This window comes from Nerophis ophidion, linkage group LG02 (genome assembly GCF_033978795.1).
Source record: "Nerophis ophidion isolate RoL-2023_Sa linkage group LG02, RoL_Noph_v1.0, whole genome shotgun sequence".
Taxonomy (NCBI): Eukaryota; Metazoa; Chordata; class Actinopteri; order Syngnathiformes; family Syngnathidae; genus Nerophis; species Nerophis ophidion.
This window is the reverse complement of record NC_084612.1, coordinates 49,858,696-49,876,781: the sequence shown is the minus strand read 5'-3', so window position 1 is coordinate 49,876,781 and position 18,086 is coordinate 49,858,696. Positions and strand designations below refer to the sequence as shown.

Below are 18,086 nucleotides of genomic sequence, written 5' to 3'. Positions count from 1 at the left end.
ATACCTTGCATCACTTCAACCACGGAGAAGGTGGACGGACTCCACCCCGGGACCTTCAGCTTGGGAGTATTGTCCTTCTCAAAGACAACCAGCTTGCAAGAAACGAGTGGCCTCTGGGCTTGATTACTCAAGTCTTTCCAAGCAAAGACGGTAAGGTGCGGCAAGTGGGGATCAAGGTCTACAGGAAAGATGGGACTAAACTCTTCCTGCGTCCCATTTCTGAGACAGTCCTCCTTCTTGCTCCTGATAAGGAATAAGAGTTGTATGGACATTTAGGTGATGACATTTGATAATGCAAGGCGGGGAGTGTTTTGCCTCAGTTATTAAGATTACTTTATTTAGTGTGTGTTTATTGCCAAGTCATTTCAATTGGTTCTGTTAAGTGAGCTGTACCTTTAAGAAACACGCAGGTAGGTCACGTGTTTAGACTCCGGAAAGATTTCAAACTGGGCGCACAACTCCGCTTCACTCCTCGTGTTTCTCAGCAAACAACTATCACATCTTATGCTGTTCGTGGCATCGTTGTTTCACCCTTGCAATTGTCAATAAACCTGGCCTCCATCAGTCAACTTGGTGTTCAGAGTTTTGATGAGCGGAAGGTGTTGAACTTACTGCCGTCGTGTACAAGTGTGCTTAAGGAAGGCAGGATAGACCCGCTCATCGGATGTGGCTTTTTAATCCAGTGCGCCCTATGGTCTGAAAAATACGGTAAGTGTTTTACATGGTTGTGTTGACAATTGTTCCTTTCTGCCTTCATAGACGAGGGGATTATAATCAGAGGAAGCTTAAATTCTAAATAAAAATGTTAACATTAAATATATTTTTGTCGTGTTTCTTTCGTTTTCCCTAGGTCATAAAAAGTATCAATGATCGATATAAAACATGATATAGTTTTTAGTCGTAGCACCCAGCCGCTATGAAAACTGTGCAGTCACTAAAATGTGGTGAAATGTTCCAATCCCCTAGAAATTGACAGAAGTGAGGTAAAAACCTTACAAGACTTTCAACTTGGTGTGCAGCAAGGCCTCGGGATGTATTGACATGATGTCGTTCCTACTGAGGTCCCTGCAGGAAAAAAAACTTGGATTAGACACATCTGCAAAGTGATTACAGAAATATGGCAGCTAATTTGACAAGCAAAGTGCCACTTAGCCAAAAAACAACAACAGAATGTTCTGAGATGACACACAAACAAGAATCAGGTGTTCCAAGACATCACTCACAGATGCTCCAACTCAGCAAGTCCATCAAAGGCATTTTTGGTGATTGACTTGATTTTGTTCTGCTGTAATATTCTGGAAAACAAACGTTTGCATTTAAAGTTGTTGTCTACTGACAAAAGAAGTACAACAAACACTGTTATTCAGGGCGATGGGCCACAAACAAATTGACCACAGTTATGGAAGATTTTAAGGGTCCTCACAGTGTGTTCAGCCTTTTCATTCCATCAAAAACACTGACGGAGTCTTCAATGGCCCAAGAAATGACATTATTGTGGATGTCTCTGCAAAACAAAGTCACATATTGGATTAGGAAAGCACACAATTTAAGACAGGGTGTCAAACACAATTTTATTGAAGGTCATATCAGGGACGCATGTCACAGTGAATATATATACATGTGATACCCTTGTTACACAATTTGCACAGTAAACAGTTTTTGATTACTAAAGAGTGGAACCTTAATTCACCTTTATCAGCAAAGGAGGTAAGTCTTTCATTGCAATGAGACCAAAGTAAGAGAAAGCACTATCGGGACACAAGCCAACGAAGTGATTTTCCTTTTTTGTTTCGGAGCACACCAGCTCGACTTGAGTTTCTGTGTGTGTTGACATTTAAGCTTGTTGTAATGTTGTGTTACGTAGAGAAAAAATGTTTAAGCCATTGCCCCCTTGTTATGTTGGTTTGATATATACATACGGTACATACATACATATACATACACACATATATACATATATATATATATATATATATATATATATATATATATATATATATATATACACACACACATATATATTAGGGGTGTAACGGTACACAAAAATTTCGGTTCGGTACGTACCTCGGTTTAGAGGTCACGGTTGCGTTCATTTTCGGTACAGTAAGAAAACGACAAAATATAATTTTTTGGGTTATTTATTTATCATATTTGTAAACAATGGCATAAAAATCATTGCTCAAATGAGTGTTTTTTTTTCTTTTTTTGTTGTTGTTCTTTGTTTTATGTGAAGATTGCCGAAATAAATAAATAAATAAAATAAATAAATAAATAAAAAAATAATAAAAATATATATCCACACAGGGTCCATTGCCAGGGTTAATGTGGTCAACATATATAAAATAAAAACTAAATAAGGCTCAGAATTGTTTCTTAACAAAACTTTTCTACATATAAAGTGCTTTTTTTTATTTATTGATTGATTGATTGAGACTTTTATTAGTAGATTGCACAGTACGGTACATATTCCGTACAATTGACCACTGAATGCTAACACCCCAATAAGTTTTTCAACTTCTTTAAGTCAGGGTCCAAGTTCATCAACACCGCCCGCTGTTTTTTGTGGACATGTTCCATAAATATTGATGTTAAACATTTTTTTTTTTGGTGAAGAAATGTTTAGAATTAAGTTCATGAATCCAGATGGATCTCTATTTCAATCCCCAAAGAGGGCACTTTAAGTTGATGATTATGTGCATACATCTTTATTTACAATTGAATCACAGGGGAGACACTCTGGGAGCCGAAAGCAGGAAAGATGCAACACATGTTTGGCGTGTTGTCAGAAGCAGCCGCTGAACAATCTCGGCAAACCTCCGTCCTCCATTGTTGTATCGCGCAGCCAAAGTGTTCCCAAACGGGAGATCTTAACGGGGCAGGAGGATCTTCCAGCTCTGGGTTATACATGTTGTCCTAGCCCGGTCGCTGCTAGCATGTGTACTCGTTCGGTACACTTACGAACCAAACCCCCCGTGCCGAAACGGTTCAATACAAATACACGTACTGTTACACCCCTAACATATATGTATGTGTGTATATATATACACAATTAAATCCCGGATAGGGGAGAAGATTACCAATCGTCAAGAACAGATGGTCAGATGGGTCGAGCACTACTCAGAACTTTAGAGCCGTGAAACAACTCTCTCTGATGCTGCTCTAAATTATACGAAAGAGCTACCAATCATGAATGAACTCGACAAAGTGCCTACAATGGTACAGCTTGAAAAAGCTATTGATTCACTTCCATCTGACAAAGCACCAGGTAACGATAACATTCCACCTGAAGCTATCAAGCAAGGGAAGCCTGCCCTACGAATTACTGTGTCTTTGCTGGGAGGAAGAAGGAGTACCTCAGGACATGCGTGATGCCACTATTGTGACACTTTATAAGAATAAAGGGGACCGCAGTGACTGCAATAGCTAAAGAGGAATTTCTCTCTTGAACATCATTGGAAAGGTTTATGCACGCATAATCCTAAACAGGCTACAGATACTTGCAGATCGTATCTATCCTGAATCCCAATGTGGTTTCAGGGCTGGAAGATCGACAACTGACATGATATTTTCAGTCAGGCAGATTCAAGAGAAGAGTAGAGAACAAGGTCAACCTCTTTACATGATGTTCATAGATCTAACTAAGGCTTTCGATCTTGTCAGTAGAAAGGGCCTATTCAAGCTTCTACAAAAGATTGGATGTCCTCTAAAACTATTCAGCATTGTTGATCTCTTTCCATTCCAACATGAAGGGAACAGTCTTGTATGTTAGGACTCCTTCTCTATCAACAGTGGTGTTAAGCAGGGCTGTGTCTTGGAACCAACTCTTTTTGGAATATTCTTCTCTATACTCCTGTCCTACGCTTTTGACACATCCATTGAGGGTGTCTATATACACACACGGTCTGACGGCAATTTTTTCAATCTGGCAAGATTACGCGCAAAGACCAAAAGGAGGTCAGTGTTAATCTGAGAGATGCTTTTTGCAGACGATGCTGCTCTTGTTACCAACACCAAAAAAGCCTTACAACGTCTAAGTGACTGTTTTGCGAATGCTTGTGAACAGTTTGGACTTACAGTTAGCCTGCAGAAAACCAATGTAAGCCTTCATGGGGCTGCAAATCCTGTTCTCAGCACTTTACTCTACGGAAGCGAGACCTGGACTACTTGCATGAGACAAGGGCGTCGACTTAACGCTTTCCACATGCGGTGGATTAAACATAGCCATGGTATTAGCTGGCAGGACTATATTCCACACAGTGTCATTCTTCAGCGGGCTAATATCCATAGCATGAACTCTCTTCTTAGCCAGCGCCGTCTTCGATGGCTGGGACATGTTCGGCGGATGGAGGACGGACGGCTCCCCAAGGACATTATGTATGGACAACTAGCTGCTGGTTCCAGATGTGTTGTTCGTCCCTCCCTCCGGTTCAAGGACTCATGCAAGAGAGATCTGAAGGCGTGTAATATTCCTCTAGACAGCGGGGAGACACAGGCGGAGAACTGAAATGTCTGCCGTCAAGCGGTTGGACGGGGTTTTGCAGAGGCTGATTTGAGGAGAGGCCAACTCGCACAGGAGAAGAGAGACAGGAGGAAACGTACTGCAAATACCATTGCACAGCAGGAGCGTTGTCAACAAACCTGAATGTACCGTATCAACAAAACATCAAGTTAAAATGTGAAAATTATAATTAAATAACTGCATTGTATTAGTACAACACTCATTAAAATTGAAAAGATATTACAATTAATTGACTAAAATAGGATGACAAAACTATTTAAATAAAAAAAAAAAATAATATTTAGTTTTTCTTTCTTTTTTTTAAATAAATAAACTATTAATACTCCTCTCTGAGCTGCCACCTTATCGTGGTAGAGGAGTTTGCGTGTCCCAATGATCCTAGGAGCTATGTTGTCCAGGGCTTTATGCCCCCTGGTAGGGTCTCCCAAGGCAAACAGGTTCTAGGTGAGGGATCAGACAAAGAGCAGCTCAAAGACCTCTATGAAGAAGAAAAAACATGGACCCAGATTTCCCTCGCCTGGACGCGGGTCACCGGGGCCTCCCTCTGGAGCCAGGCCCAGAGGTGGGGCAAGATGGCGAGCGCCTGGTGGCCGGGCCTGTTCCCATGGGGCCCAGGCGGGCACAGCCCGAAGAGGCAACGTGGGTCACCCTTCCAATGGGCTCACCACCCATAGCAGAGGCCATAGAGGTCGGGTGCAATGTAAGCCGGGCGGCAGCCGAAGGCAGGGCACTTGGCGGTCCGATCCTCGGCTACAGAAGCTAGCTCTTGGGACGTGGAACGTCACCTCACTGGGGGGAAAGAGCCTGAGCTAGTGCGCGAAGTCGAGAAGTTCCGGCTGGATATAGTCGGACTCAGTTCGACACACAGCAAGGGCTCTGGAACCACTTCTCTCGAGAGGGACTGGACCCTCTTCCACTCTGGCGTTGCCGGCAGTGAGAGGCGACGGGCTGGGGTGGCAATTCTTGTTTTCCCCCGGCTCAAAGCCTGTACGTTGGAGTTTAACCCGGTGGACGAAAGCGTAGCCTCCCTCCGCCTTCGGGTGCGGGGACGGGTCGTGACTGTTGTTTGTGCTTACGCACCAAACAGCAGTTCAGAGTACCCACCCTTTTTGGGAGCACTCTCAAGGGAGTACTGGAAAGTGCTCCCCCGGGTGATTCCCTTGTCCTCCTGGGGGACTTCAACGCTCACGTTGGCAACGACAGTGAAACCTGGAGAGGCGTGATTGGGAAGAATGGCCGCCCGGATCTGAACCCGAGTGGTTTTTTGTTATTGGACTTTTGTGCTCGTCCCAGTTTGTCCATAACAAACACCATGTTCAAACATAATGGTGTCCAAATGTGCACTTGGCACCAGGACACCCTAGGCCGTAGGTCCATAATCGACTTTGTAGTTGTGTCATCGGATTTGCGGCCTTATGTTTTGGACACTCGGGTGAAGAGAGGTGCGGAGCTTTCTACCGATCACCACCTGGTGGTGAGTTGGCTGCGATGGTGGGGGAGGATGCCGGACGGACCTGGGAGGCCAAAACGCATTGTGAGGGTCTGCTGGGAACGTCTGGCAGAGTCTCCTGTCAGAAAAAGTTTCAATTCCCACCTCCGGAAGAACTTTGAACATGTCACGAGGGAGGTGCTGGACATTGAGTCCGAGTGGACCATGTTCCGCACCTCTATTGTCGAGGCGGCTGATCGGAGCTGTGGCCGCAAGGTAGTTGGTGCCTGTCGGGCCGGCAATCCTAAATCCCCTTGGTGGACACCAGCGGTGAGGGATGCCGTCAAGCTGAAGGAGGAGCCCTATCGGGTCCTGTTGGCTCATAGGACTCAGGAGGCAGTGGACAGGTACCGACAGGCCAAGCGGTGTGCAGCTTCAGCGGTCGCGGAGGCAAAAACTCGGACATGGGAGAAGTTCGTGGAAGCCATGGAAAACGACTTCCGAACAGCTTCGAAGCGATTCTGGACCACCGTCCGCCGCCTCAGGAAGGGGCAGCAGTGTACTATCAACACAGTGTATGGTGCGGATGGTGTTCTGCTGACCTCAACTGCGGATGTTTTGGATAGGTGGAAGGAATACTTCGAAGACCTCCTCAATCCCACCAACACGTCTTCCTATGAGGAAGCAGTGCCTGGGGAATCTGTGGTGGACTCTCCTATTTCTGGGGCTGAGGTCGCTGAGGTAGTTAAAAAGCTCCTCGGTGGCAAGGCCCCAGGGGTGGATGAGGTCCGCCCGGAGTTCCTTAAGGCTCTGGATGCTGTGGGGCTGTCTTGGTTGACAAGACTCTGCAGCATCGCGTGGCCATCGGGGGCGGTACCTCTGGATTGGCGTTTCCGGGGTGGTGGTTCCTCTCTTTAAGAAGGGGGACCAGAGGGTGTGTTCCAACTATCGTGGGATCACACTCCTCAGCCTTCCCGGTAAGGTTTATTCAGGTGTACTGGAGAGGAGGCTACACCGGATAGTCGAACCTCGGATTCAGGAGGAACAGTGTGGTTTTTGTCCTGGTCGTGGAACTGTGGACCAGCTCTATACTCTCGGCAGGGTTCTTGAGGGTGCATGGGAGTTTGCCCAACCAGTCTATATGTGCTTTGTGGACTTGGAGAAGGCATTCGACCGTGTCCCTCGGGAAGTCCTGTGGGGAGTGCTCAGAGAGTATGGGGTATCGAACTGTCTTATTGTGGCGGTCCGCTCCCTGTACGATCAGTGCCAGAGCTTGGTACGCATTGCCGGCAGTAAGTTGGACCTGTTTCCGGTGAGGGTTGGACCCCGCAAAGGCTGCCCTTTGTCACCGATTCTGTTCATAACTTTTATGGACAAAATTTCTAGGCGCAGTCAAGGCGTTGAGGGGTTCTGGTTTGGTGACCGCAGGATTAGGTCTCTGCATTTTGCAGATGATGTGGTCCTGATGGCTTCATCTGACCGGGATCTTCAGCTCTCACTGGATCGGTTCGCAGCCGAGTGTGAAGCGACCGGAATGAGAATCAGCACCTCCAAGTCCGAGTCCATGGTTCTCGCCCGGAAAAGGGGGGAATGCCATCTCCGGGTTGGGGAGGAGACCCTGCCCCAAGTGGAGGAGTTCAATTACCTAGGAGTCTTGTTCACGAGTGGGGGAAGAGTGGATCGTGAGATCGACAGGCGGATCGGTGCGGCGTCTTCAGTAATTCGGACGTTGTACCGATCCGTTGTGGTGAAGAAGGAGCTGAGCCGGAAGGCAAAGCTCTCAATTTACCGGTCGATCTACGTTCCCATCCTCACCTATGGTCATGAGCTTTGGGTCATGACCGAAAGGATAAGATCACGGGTACAAGCGGCCGAAATGAGTTTCCTCCGCCGTGTGGCGGAACTCTCCCTTAGAGATAGGGTGAGAAGCTCTGCCATCCGGGAGGAACTCAAAGTAAAGCCGCTGCTCCTCCACATCGAGAGGAGCCAGATGAGGTGGTTCGGGCATCTGGTCAGGATGCCACCCAAACGCCTCCATAGGGAGGTGTTTAGGGCACGTCCAACCGGTAGGACGCCACGGGGAAGACCCAGGACACGTTGGGAAGACTATGTCTCCCGGCTGGCCTGGGAACGCCTCGGGATCCCCCGGGGAGAGCTAGACGAAGTGGCTGGGGAGAGGGAAGGCTGGTTTTCCCTGCTTAGGCTGTTGTCCACGCGACCCGACCTCGGATAAGCGGAAGAAGATGGATGGATGGATGGATGGATAAACTATTAATAATAATTAAAGTACCATTAAAAAATTACAAAAAATAAATGAATAAAATACAATTAAACATCAAATCGAAATAAGTGTCTGACACAAGAGCGTAAATTAGCATGGTAATCTGTGACTAAGCTGCCAAAGATATATCGGGGTTTCCCACACATTCATTTATTTGTGGCGGCCTGCCACGAAAGCATTACGGCCGCTACAAATAATAATAATAAAAAAAAATTTATTAAAAAAATAAAAATATACATATATATATTTTTTTTTTTCCGGCTTTTTCACTCGCTCGACCGCTCATAAAACAATGGGACTCTGTCTCTGAATGGAACTTGTAGTTACATATTATATAAATATGTAAATATTATATAAATATGTACATAAAGTGTTGTAATTATATTCCAACTCCGCGTTCTTCTTGGTCATAGCCGTCGCCGCTGCCTCTCCCCCCCTAACCCACCCCCCGCCCGACCACACCACCACAAATAGATGCCTGACCTGTGGGAAACACTGTATATACATACATACATATATATATATATATATATATTGATATATAAAAGGGGTGTAACGGTACACAAAAATTTTGGTTCGGTACGTACCTCAGTTCAGAGGTCATGGTTCGGTTAATTTTCGGTACAGTAAGAAAAGAACAAAATATACATTTTTGGGGTTATTTAACAAATTAGCTAAATCTTCCACCAAAAATATTTTTCTCAGTGGAATATTTGATGTGAAGTAATCGGAAACTTGGATCGGTCAAAAATTCAAAATAACATTGATTTTGATTCAATATTATGTTTTGAGCAATGGCAGTTTAAAAGAAAAAAAAACAGCTTTGTTTTATTAGTCAACGTTGCAACTTTTTCTAAATTACATTTAGCCTTTAAACTTTTTATTTCACTTTTGCTTATATTTTTGTTTAATAGTATTTTTAGAATGTGCCGTGGGACTTTAAAACATTAGCTGTGGGTCGCAAATGGCCACTTTTTGACACCCCTGCTATAGATAATAAAAAATTAAATCTGATAAATCTATGGGTAAAAAGCAGAGCGTGTTTATCACAACTCTCTCGCTCTCCCTGTCTCTGCCCCTCCCTCACGAATGTTGCTGCGCACACAATTTTTAATTTTCTTTTTAAACCCTTTTTTAACCCTGAACGTACATTGAAAATACACGCAACCCTAACTTAAAATGCAGGACATTTGAGGCATTTAAGAAACTCCACCTGGACAGCCCCGCAAAAGACGACATATCCGGTGAAAAGAGTAGCTATGGTCAGTCTATCGTAGCCCAGTCGCTGCTAACATGCCGTGTGTGGTTTTTTTTGGATTGGTTTAAACTTTTATCAGTAGATTGCACAGTACAGTACATATTCCGTACAATTGACCACTAAATAGTAACACCTGAATAAGTTTTTCAACTTGTTTAAGTCGGGGTCCACGTAAATCAATTCATGGTGCCTCAGTGTGCATTGTTTACACAACGTGCGGTGCGCTACTTAATATGTCCGTGTGGAACTTGTTCGGTACACCTCCGAACCGAACCGAAACACCCGTACCGAAATGATTCAATACAATACATGTACCGTTACGCCCCTAATATATGTATATATTAGTGGTGGGCAAGTTAATGCGTTAATTTCGAGTTAACCCATCAATCTATTAACGCCTACAATTATTTTATCGCGCATTTGCGTATGTTGTTTACATGCTTTTATTTTGTTAACGCCTATTGCTGGCTCCTGTGAAAAAGGAAGGAAAACGCGGAAAAAAAAAATAAGCATGGAGAAGGAGAGTAACTCAACAGAACTTTCACAGGGTCATTTTCATTATAAAGTATTTCCAGGCGGCGGATTTGACAGAAGCTAAGTCGTTTGTAGCCACTGCCAAGCTGAATTTTTTTTTCACAGAACTACTTCGTCTAAAATATTACCTTAACGCGACGCACACTGTTGATGCGAGCAAACCTTTCAACAAAACAGAAAGTGGAGCCAGGTTTTGGCAGACTACATTAAATGCAGCGTGCAGGAGAAGTATAGATAAACGAGAACAAGAATTGCTAACAAATGCCATAGCGAGTGGATACTTACAGACTCTAGGTCCATTAGTGTTGTGGAAAACGGCAGCCTGAGAAACATTGTGCGTACACAACAAGTGACTGCACGTATGAGCCGCCATCAAGACGCACCATCGCACGAAGAATACACCGGTTGTATGAAAAGGAGAGGACTGTAAAAGTGACAACTTTACAACGTGCAGCTGTAGTTGCTCTCAGTGGGGACTACTGGACATCCATTGGTAACCATAATTTCTTGGAAGTTACGGTGCATCATATTGATGACAAGTGGGTGCTGCATTCACATGCTCTGTCTACCATGAAAACAGAGAAGAGACATTATGCTGAAATATGCGCGGGGCACTACACTGAAGTTATACAGTGTTAAACGTGTGTTTGCAGAGTAAATGTTATGGCACTTTAATTGATATGGCAGTACATTTAAAATTAATGGTCGTCAAGTTCTAAAAATGAACAAACTGCACCGAGTTGAGTGAGATTCTCTGAAGGAACTCCTTTATTAACATGGACTTTACATTGTAGTCCCCTGTAAGGGAAATCCCAGCAGTGAAGTGTTTTGTGCTTCACTCTTTCTTTTCCTTCTCCCTGATAAAAGGAAATGTTTCTGCTGTTACCTCAGAAATTGCCTGTTCGGATGTTATGAGTGTGGCCCAGAGATTTGTATGTAGATTATATTTATTTTCCCTAACAAACAGGATAACTTAAAAACCCTGGCGGTGGCAATAAGCTTGAATGTTTGTATTTACATTTTTGGAGTTGATTTTCATAAAATATGCTATTTAACTGCTACTGTTTAACAAGTACTGATTTAAATTGTGTTTGCACAACAAATGTTTTGGCGCTTTTGTTCATATGGGAGAATATTCCAATAATGGTGTACCACACACTACTTTTGAATTCATTATTGGGTTTTGCGTATACAATGCAGTTAATCGTGATTAATCGGAGAAATAGTGCGATTAATTCTGATTAACATTTTTAGTCGTTACCCACCCCTAATATGTGTATATATATATATATATATATATATATATATATATATATATATATATATATATATATATATATATATATATACAGAGGGGCAAAAAAGTATTTAGTCAGCCACCGATTGTACAAGTTCTCCCACTTAAAATGATGACAGAGGTCTGTAATTTTCATCATAGGTAAACTTCAACTGTGAGAGACAAAATGTGAAAAAAAAAATCCAGGAATTCACATTGTAGAAATTTTAAAGAATTTATTTGTAAATTATGGTGGAAAATAAGTATTTGGTCACCCATTCAAAGCTTTCACTGATGGAAGGAGGTTTTGGCTCAAAATCTCACGATACATGGCCCCATTCATTCTTTCCTTAACACGGATCAATCGTCCTATCCCCTTAGCAGAACAACAGCCCCAAAGAATGATGTTTCCTCCTCCCCAATGCTTCACAGTAGGCATGGTGTTCTTGGGATGCAACTCAGTATTCTTCTTCCTCCAAACACGGCGAGTTGAGTTTATACCAAAAAGTTCTATTTTGGTTTCATCTGACCACATGACATTCTCCCAATCCTCTGCTGTATCAGCCATGTGCTCTCTGGCAAACTTCAGACGGGCCTGGACATGCACTGGCTCAAGCAGGGGGACACGTCTGGCACTGCAAGATTTGATTCCGTGTCGGCGTAGTGTGTTACTGATTGGAACCTTCGTTACTTTGGTCCCAGCTCTCTGCAGGTCGTTCACCAGGTCCCCATGTGTGGTTATGGGTTTTTTGCTCACCGTTCTCATGATCATTTTGACCTCACGGGATGAGATCTTGCGTGGAGCCCCAGATCGAGGGAGATTATCAGTGGATATCTACCCCCACAGTTGATTTTTTTCACACCAAGCTCCTTGCCTATTGTAGATTCACTCTTCCCAGTCTAGAGCAGGTCTACAATTCTTTTCCTGGTGTCCTACGACAGCTCTTTGGTCTTGGCCATAGTGGAGTTTGGTGTCTGACTGTTTGAGGCTGTGGACAAATGTATTTTATACAGATAACGAGTTCAAACAAGTGCCATTAATACAGGTAACCAGTGGAGGACAGAAGAGCTTCTTAAAGAAGTTGTTACAGGTCTGTGAGAGCCAGAGATCTTCCTTGTTTGAAGTGACCAAATACTTATTTTCCACCATAATTTACAAATAAATTCTTTAAAATTCCTAGAATGTGAATTCCTGGATCTTTTTTCACATTCTATCTCTCACAGTTGAAGTGTACCTATGATGAAAATTACAGACCTCGGTCATCATTTTAAGTGTGAGAACTTGCACAATCGGTGGCTGACTAAATACTTTTTTGCCCCATTGTGTATATATATTTATATATTGTTTATAGTCATATCAAATAAAGCTGCATTAAATAGACAAATGCAACTTGAATTACAACATTATATTTTGTAACATACCAAACAGTGTCATTTCTCTTAATATCTCATTGACAAAATTATTTAACCACTTGAAGATCATAACTCTTAAAAACAGAATTTGAATAAGGTCTTTTCAATCAGGTGTTGAAAACACCTGTAGATGTGATTAGAACCATAACGAGCAACAATTAAACTGATTGAAAAAGACTGTGACGCTCAGCTTCTTGTGGATAGTCAATGGTGTATTTGCAACATGGTGAAGTCCGGGGAGTGGTCAAAGAAGTCAAGGGAGGAGGTAATTTCTCTTAATAAGAAATGATACGGATATAAGAAAATAGCATAGACATTACACATTCCAAGAGACACAGTTGGGAGCATAATTCGCAAGTTTAAAGCTAAAGGCACAGTGGAAACACTACCTGGGCGTGGTAGAAAGAGGATGCTGTGTGCAACTGCTGTCCGGTATTTGAAGCGTACAGTGGTGAAAAACCCCCGGGTAACAGCTGAGGAACTACAACAGGACATTGCAGAGGGGGGACCGCAGGTTTCGTCCCAGACAATAAGGCGCGCACTACGAGATGAAGGCCTCCATGCAATAACTCCCAGGCGCACCACACTTCTGACTACCAGGCACAAGGAAAATAGACTCCAGTATGCCAAAAATCATCTGGACAAACCCCAAAGGTTTTGGGAAACTGTTCTATGGAGTGATGAGACAAAACTGGAACTCTTTGGGCCTATGAATCAACGTTATGTCTGGAGGAGAAAAAATGAAGCTTACAAAGAGAAGAACACCTTGCCTACTGTTAAGCATGGTGGGGGGGTCAATCATGCTCTGGGGCTGTTTCTCTGCCTCGGGTACCGGTAATCTCCAGCACGTTCAAGGCATTATGAATTCTATTTCCTACCAGGATATATTAGTTGCAAATTTCATGAAGTCAGTGACGAAGCTGAGGCTTGGGAGACGTTGGACCTTCCAACAGGACAACGATCCCAAGCATACCTCCAAATCAACATCAGAGTGGTTGCAGAAGAAGGGCTGGAAGACTCTGGAGTGGCCTTCACAGTCGCCAGACCTAAATCCTATAGAAAACCTGTGGTGGGACTTGAAGGCAGTTGCAGCACACAAGCCCAAGAATATGAATGAACTGGAGGCCTTTACCCAGGAGGAATGGGCTAAAATACCTGTAGATCGTTGCAAGAAGCTTGTGTCCGGTTATGTATCACGTTTGAAGGGTGTAATTACTGCCAAAAGGTGTTCTACTAAGTACTAAAGATGCATTTCCAAGATGGCGGCGCCCGGAAGGGCTGCAACATTGCGGAGCTCCTGCTAAAGATGGAACATTTGGCAGAAATACCGGACAATTCTACAAACTTTATGGCTGGCTCACATCATGGTCACTCCGTGATCACGTACGACCGCCAGACACTTCTGGATGTGGACATATCGGGCCGTTTTGGACTGATAGACGCGTGCGTGCTAAACGTGCTAACTGGCATGGGAATACGTCGGCGGCTACATCCAGCGGCCTGTGAAGCAGGGGAGTCTAGTAGCAGCGGGGGCCGTCTACGGAGCAGACGCCAGCGGTGTGATCAGAAACGCGGATGTCGAGCGGGGCTAAAAACAAAGCAGAAGGCTAATCCCCACAGAACACCACTTCCCTCCATCCTGAAGACGGATTTAAATGGAAAATGCGAGACTACTGGTCTGGGTAAGGAGTCAGTTAAATTAGAACACGTTTTTTCTGCTTTGAGTGTTTCAGAGTTGGACATGTGTTTTACCGAGGTGGCTAACTATGATGCGTGCAGTTTATCAAAGCAACAAACAAACAATCGGAAAATCCCCGTTACTGAGGTGGCTAACCATGATGCGTGCAGTTTATCAAAGCAACAAACAAACAATCGGAAAATCCCCGTTACTGAGGTGGCTAACCATGATGCGTGCAGTTTATCAAAGTACCAATCAAACAATCGGAAAATTCCTGTCGTATCAATTCCTAGATATGGTCGTAACTATACTAAATGCACTGGGCATAATAAACACAACATTAATATTGCTACTACGGATAATTTGATCAAAAATTCCCTGAAACAGCCCACTACCTATAATATAGGTTTTTTAAACATAAGATCATTGTCTCCCAAAACGTTATTAGTTAATGATATTATCAGAGACAACAATCTTAACGTCATCGGTCTCAGCGAAACCTGGCTTAAACCAAACAACTTTTTTGCGCTAAATGAGGCATGTCCTCCTAACTTTACACATGCGCATATTGCCCGTCCGCTTAAAAGGGGTGGGGGGGTCGCACTAATATACAACGAAAACTTTAACCTTAGTCCTAACATAAATAATAAATATAAATCGTTTGAGGTGCTTACTATGAGGTCTGTCACACCGCTGCCTCTACACCTGGCTGTTATCTACCGCCCCCCAAGGCCCTATTCGGACTTTATCAATGAATTCTCAGAGTTCGTTGCTGATCTAGTGACACAGGCCGATAATATAATCATAATGGGGGACTTTAATATCCATATGAATACCCCATCGGACCCACCGTACGTAGCGCTCCAGACTGTAATTGATAGCTGTGGTCTCACACAAATAATAAATGAACCCACGCATCGCAACGGTAATACGATAGACCTAGTGCTTGTCAGGGGTATCACCGTTTCCAAAGTTACGATACTCCCGTATACTAAAGTATTGTCCGATCATTACCTTATAAAATTCGAGGTTCAGACGCATGTTCGTCAAACTAATAATAATAATAACTGCTATAGCAGCCGCAACATTAATACAGCCACAACGACAACTCTTGCTGACCTACTGCCCTCGGTAATGGCACCATTCCCAAAGTATGTGGGCTCTATTGATAACCTCACTAACAACTTTAACGACGCCCTGCGCGAAACCATTGATAACATAGCACCGCTAAAGTTAAAAAAGGCTCCAAAAAAGCGCACCCCGTGGTTTACAGAAGAAACTAGAGCTCAGAAATTATTATGTAGAAAGCTGGAACGCAAATGGCGCACGACTAAACTTGAGGTGCACCATCAAGCATGGAGTGATGGTTTAATAACTTATAAACGCATGCTTACCTTAGCTAAAGCTAAATATTACTCAAATCTCATCCACCGTAATAAAAACGACCCTAAATTTTTGTTTAGTACGGTAGCATCGCTAACCCAACAAGGGACCCCTTCCAGTAGCTCAACCCACTCAGCTGATGACTTTATGCAATTCTTTAGTAAGAAAATTGAAGTCATTAGAAAGGAGATTAAAGACAATGCGTCCCAGCTACAACGGGGTTCTATTAACACTGATACGATGGTATATACGGCAGATACTGCCCTCCAAAATAGTTTCTCTCGTTTTGAGGAAATAACATTAGAGGAATTGTTACAACGTGTAAATGGAATAAAACAGACAACATGTTTACTTGACCCTCTTCCTGGGAAACTGATCAAGGAGCTCTTTGTCTTATTAAGTCCATCAGTGCTAAATATTATAAACTTATCACTCTCCTCGGGCACTGTTCCCCTAGCATTCAAAAAAGAGGTTATTCATCCTCTTCTTAAAAGACTTAACCTCGATCCTGACCTCATGGTAAACTACCGACCGGTGTCTCACCTTCCCTTTATTTCAAAAATCCTTGAAAAAATTGTTGCGGAGCAGTTAAATGAACACTTAGCGTCTAACAATCTATGTGAAACCTTTCAATCCGGTCTCAGGGCAAATCACTCCACAGAGACAGCCCTCGCAAAAATGACTAATGATCTATTGCTAACGATGGCTTCTGATGCGTCATCTATGTTGCTGCTCCTCGATCTTAGCGCTGCTTTCGATACCGTCGATCATAATATTTTATTAGAACGTATCAAAACACGAATTGGTATGTCAGACTTAGCCCTGTCTTGGTTTAACTCTTATCTTACTGATAGGATGCAGTGTGTCTCCCATAACAATGTGACCTCGGACTACGTTAAGGTAACGTGTGGAGTTCCCCAGGGTTCGGTCCTTGGCCCTGCACTCTTCAGCATCTACATGCTGCCGCTAGGTGACATCATACGCAAATACGGTATTAGTTTTCACTGTTATGCTGATGACACCCAACTCTACATGTCCCTAAAGCTGACCAACACGCCGGATTGTAGTCAGCTGGAGACGTGTCTTAATGAAATTAAACAATGGATGTCCGCTAACTTTTTGCAACTCAACGCCAAAAAAACGGAAATGCTGATTATCGGTCCTGCTAGACACCGAACTCTATTTAATAATACAACTCTAACATTTGACAACCAAACAATTAAACAAGGCGACACGGTAAAGAATCTGGGTATTATCTTCGACCCAACTCTCTCCTTTGAGGCACACATTAAAAGCGTTACTAAAACGGCCTTCTTTCATCTCCGTAATATCGCTAAAATTCGCTCCATTCTGTCCACTAAAGACGCTGAGATCATTATCCATGCGTTTGTTACGTCTCGCGTCGACTACTGTAACGTATTATTTTCGGGTCTCCCAATGTCTAGCATTAAAAGATCACAGTTGGTACAAAATGCGGCTGCTAGACTTTTGACAAGAACAAGAAAGTTTGATCACATTACGCCTGTACTGGCTCACCTGCACTGGCTTCCTGTGCACTTAAGATGTGACTTTAAGGTTTTACTACTTACGTATAAAATACTACACGGTCTAGCTCCATCCTATCTAGCCGATTGTATTGCACCATATGTCCCGGCAAGAAATCTGCATTCAAAGGACTCCGGCTTTTTAGTGATTCCCAAAGCCCAAAAAAAGTCTGCGGGCCATAGAGCGTTTTCCGTTCGGGCTCCAGTACTCTGGAATGCCCTCCCGGTAACAGTTCGAGATGCCACCTCAGTAGAAGCATTTAAGTCTCACCTTAAAACTCATTTGTATACTCTAGCCTTTAAATAGACTCCCTTTTTAGACCAGTTGATCTGCCGTTTCTTTTCTTTTTCTTCTATGTCCCACTCTCCCTTGTGGAGGGGGTCCGGTCTGATCCGGTGGCCATGTACTGCTTGCCTGTGTATCGGCTGGGGACATCTCTGCGATGCTGGGATGGTTTCCTGCTGGCTCCGCTGTGAACGGTACTCTCGCTGCTGTGTTGGATCCGCTTTGGACTGGACTCTCGCGACTGTGTTGGATCCATTGTGGATTGAACTTTCACAGTATCATGTTAGACCCGCTCGACATCCATTGCTTTCCTCCTCTCTAAGGTTCTCATAGTCATCATTGTCACCGACGTCCCACTGGGTCATTATTGTCACCGATGTCCCACTGGGTGTGAGTTTTCCTTGCCCTTATGTGGGCCTACCGAGGATGTCGTGGTGGTTTGTGCAGCCCTTTGAGACACTAGTGATTTAGGGGCTATATAAGTA

At 43.7% G+C, this 18,086-nt stretch overlaps 1 protein-coding gene across 3 annotated transcripts in view; it reads right to left on the bottom strand.

The window, feature by feature from the left end:
• The window catches only part of lrig2 (leucine-rich repeats and immunoglobulin-like domains 2), an 89,139-nt gene that overhangs the window by 48,632 nt on the left and 22,421 nt on the right, over window positions 1-18,086 (bottom strand). For all 3 annotated transcript variants that reach the window (XM_061885856.1, XM_061885865.1, XM_061885872.1), the window contains 3 exons: window positions 1,424-1,504; window positions 1,224-1,295; window positions 997-1,065 (listed from right to left, as the gene is read on the bottom strand). In XM_061885856.1, the coding sequence (XP_061741840.1) occupies window positions 997-1,065; window positions 1,224-1,295; window positions 1,424-1,504 (222 nt within the window). The remainder of the gene's footprint in view (window positions 1-996; window positions 1,066-1,223; window positions 1,296-1,423; window positions 1,505-18,086) is intronic.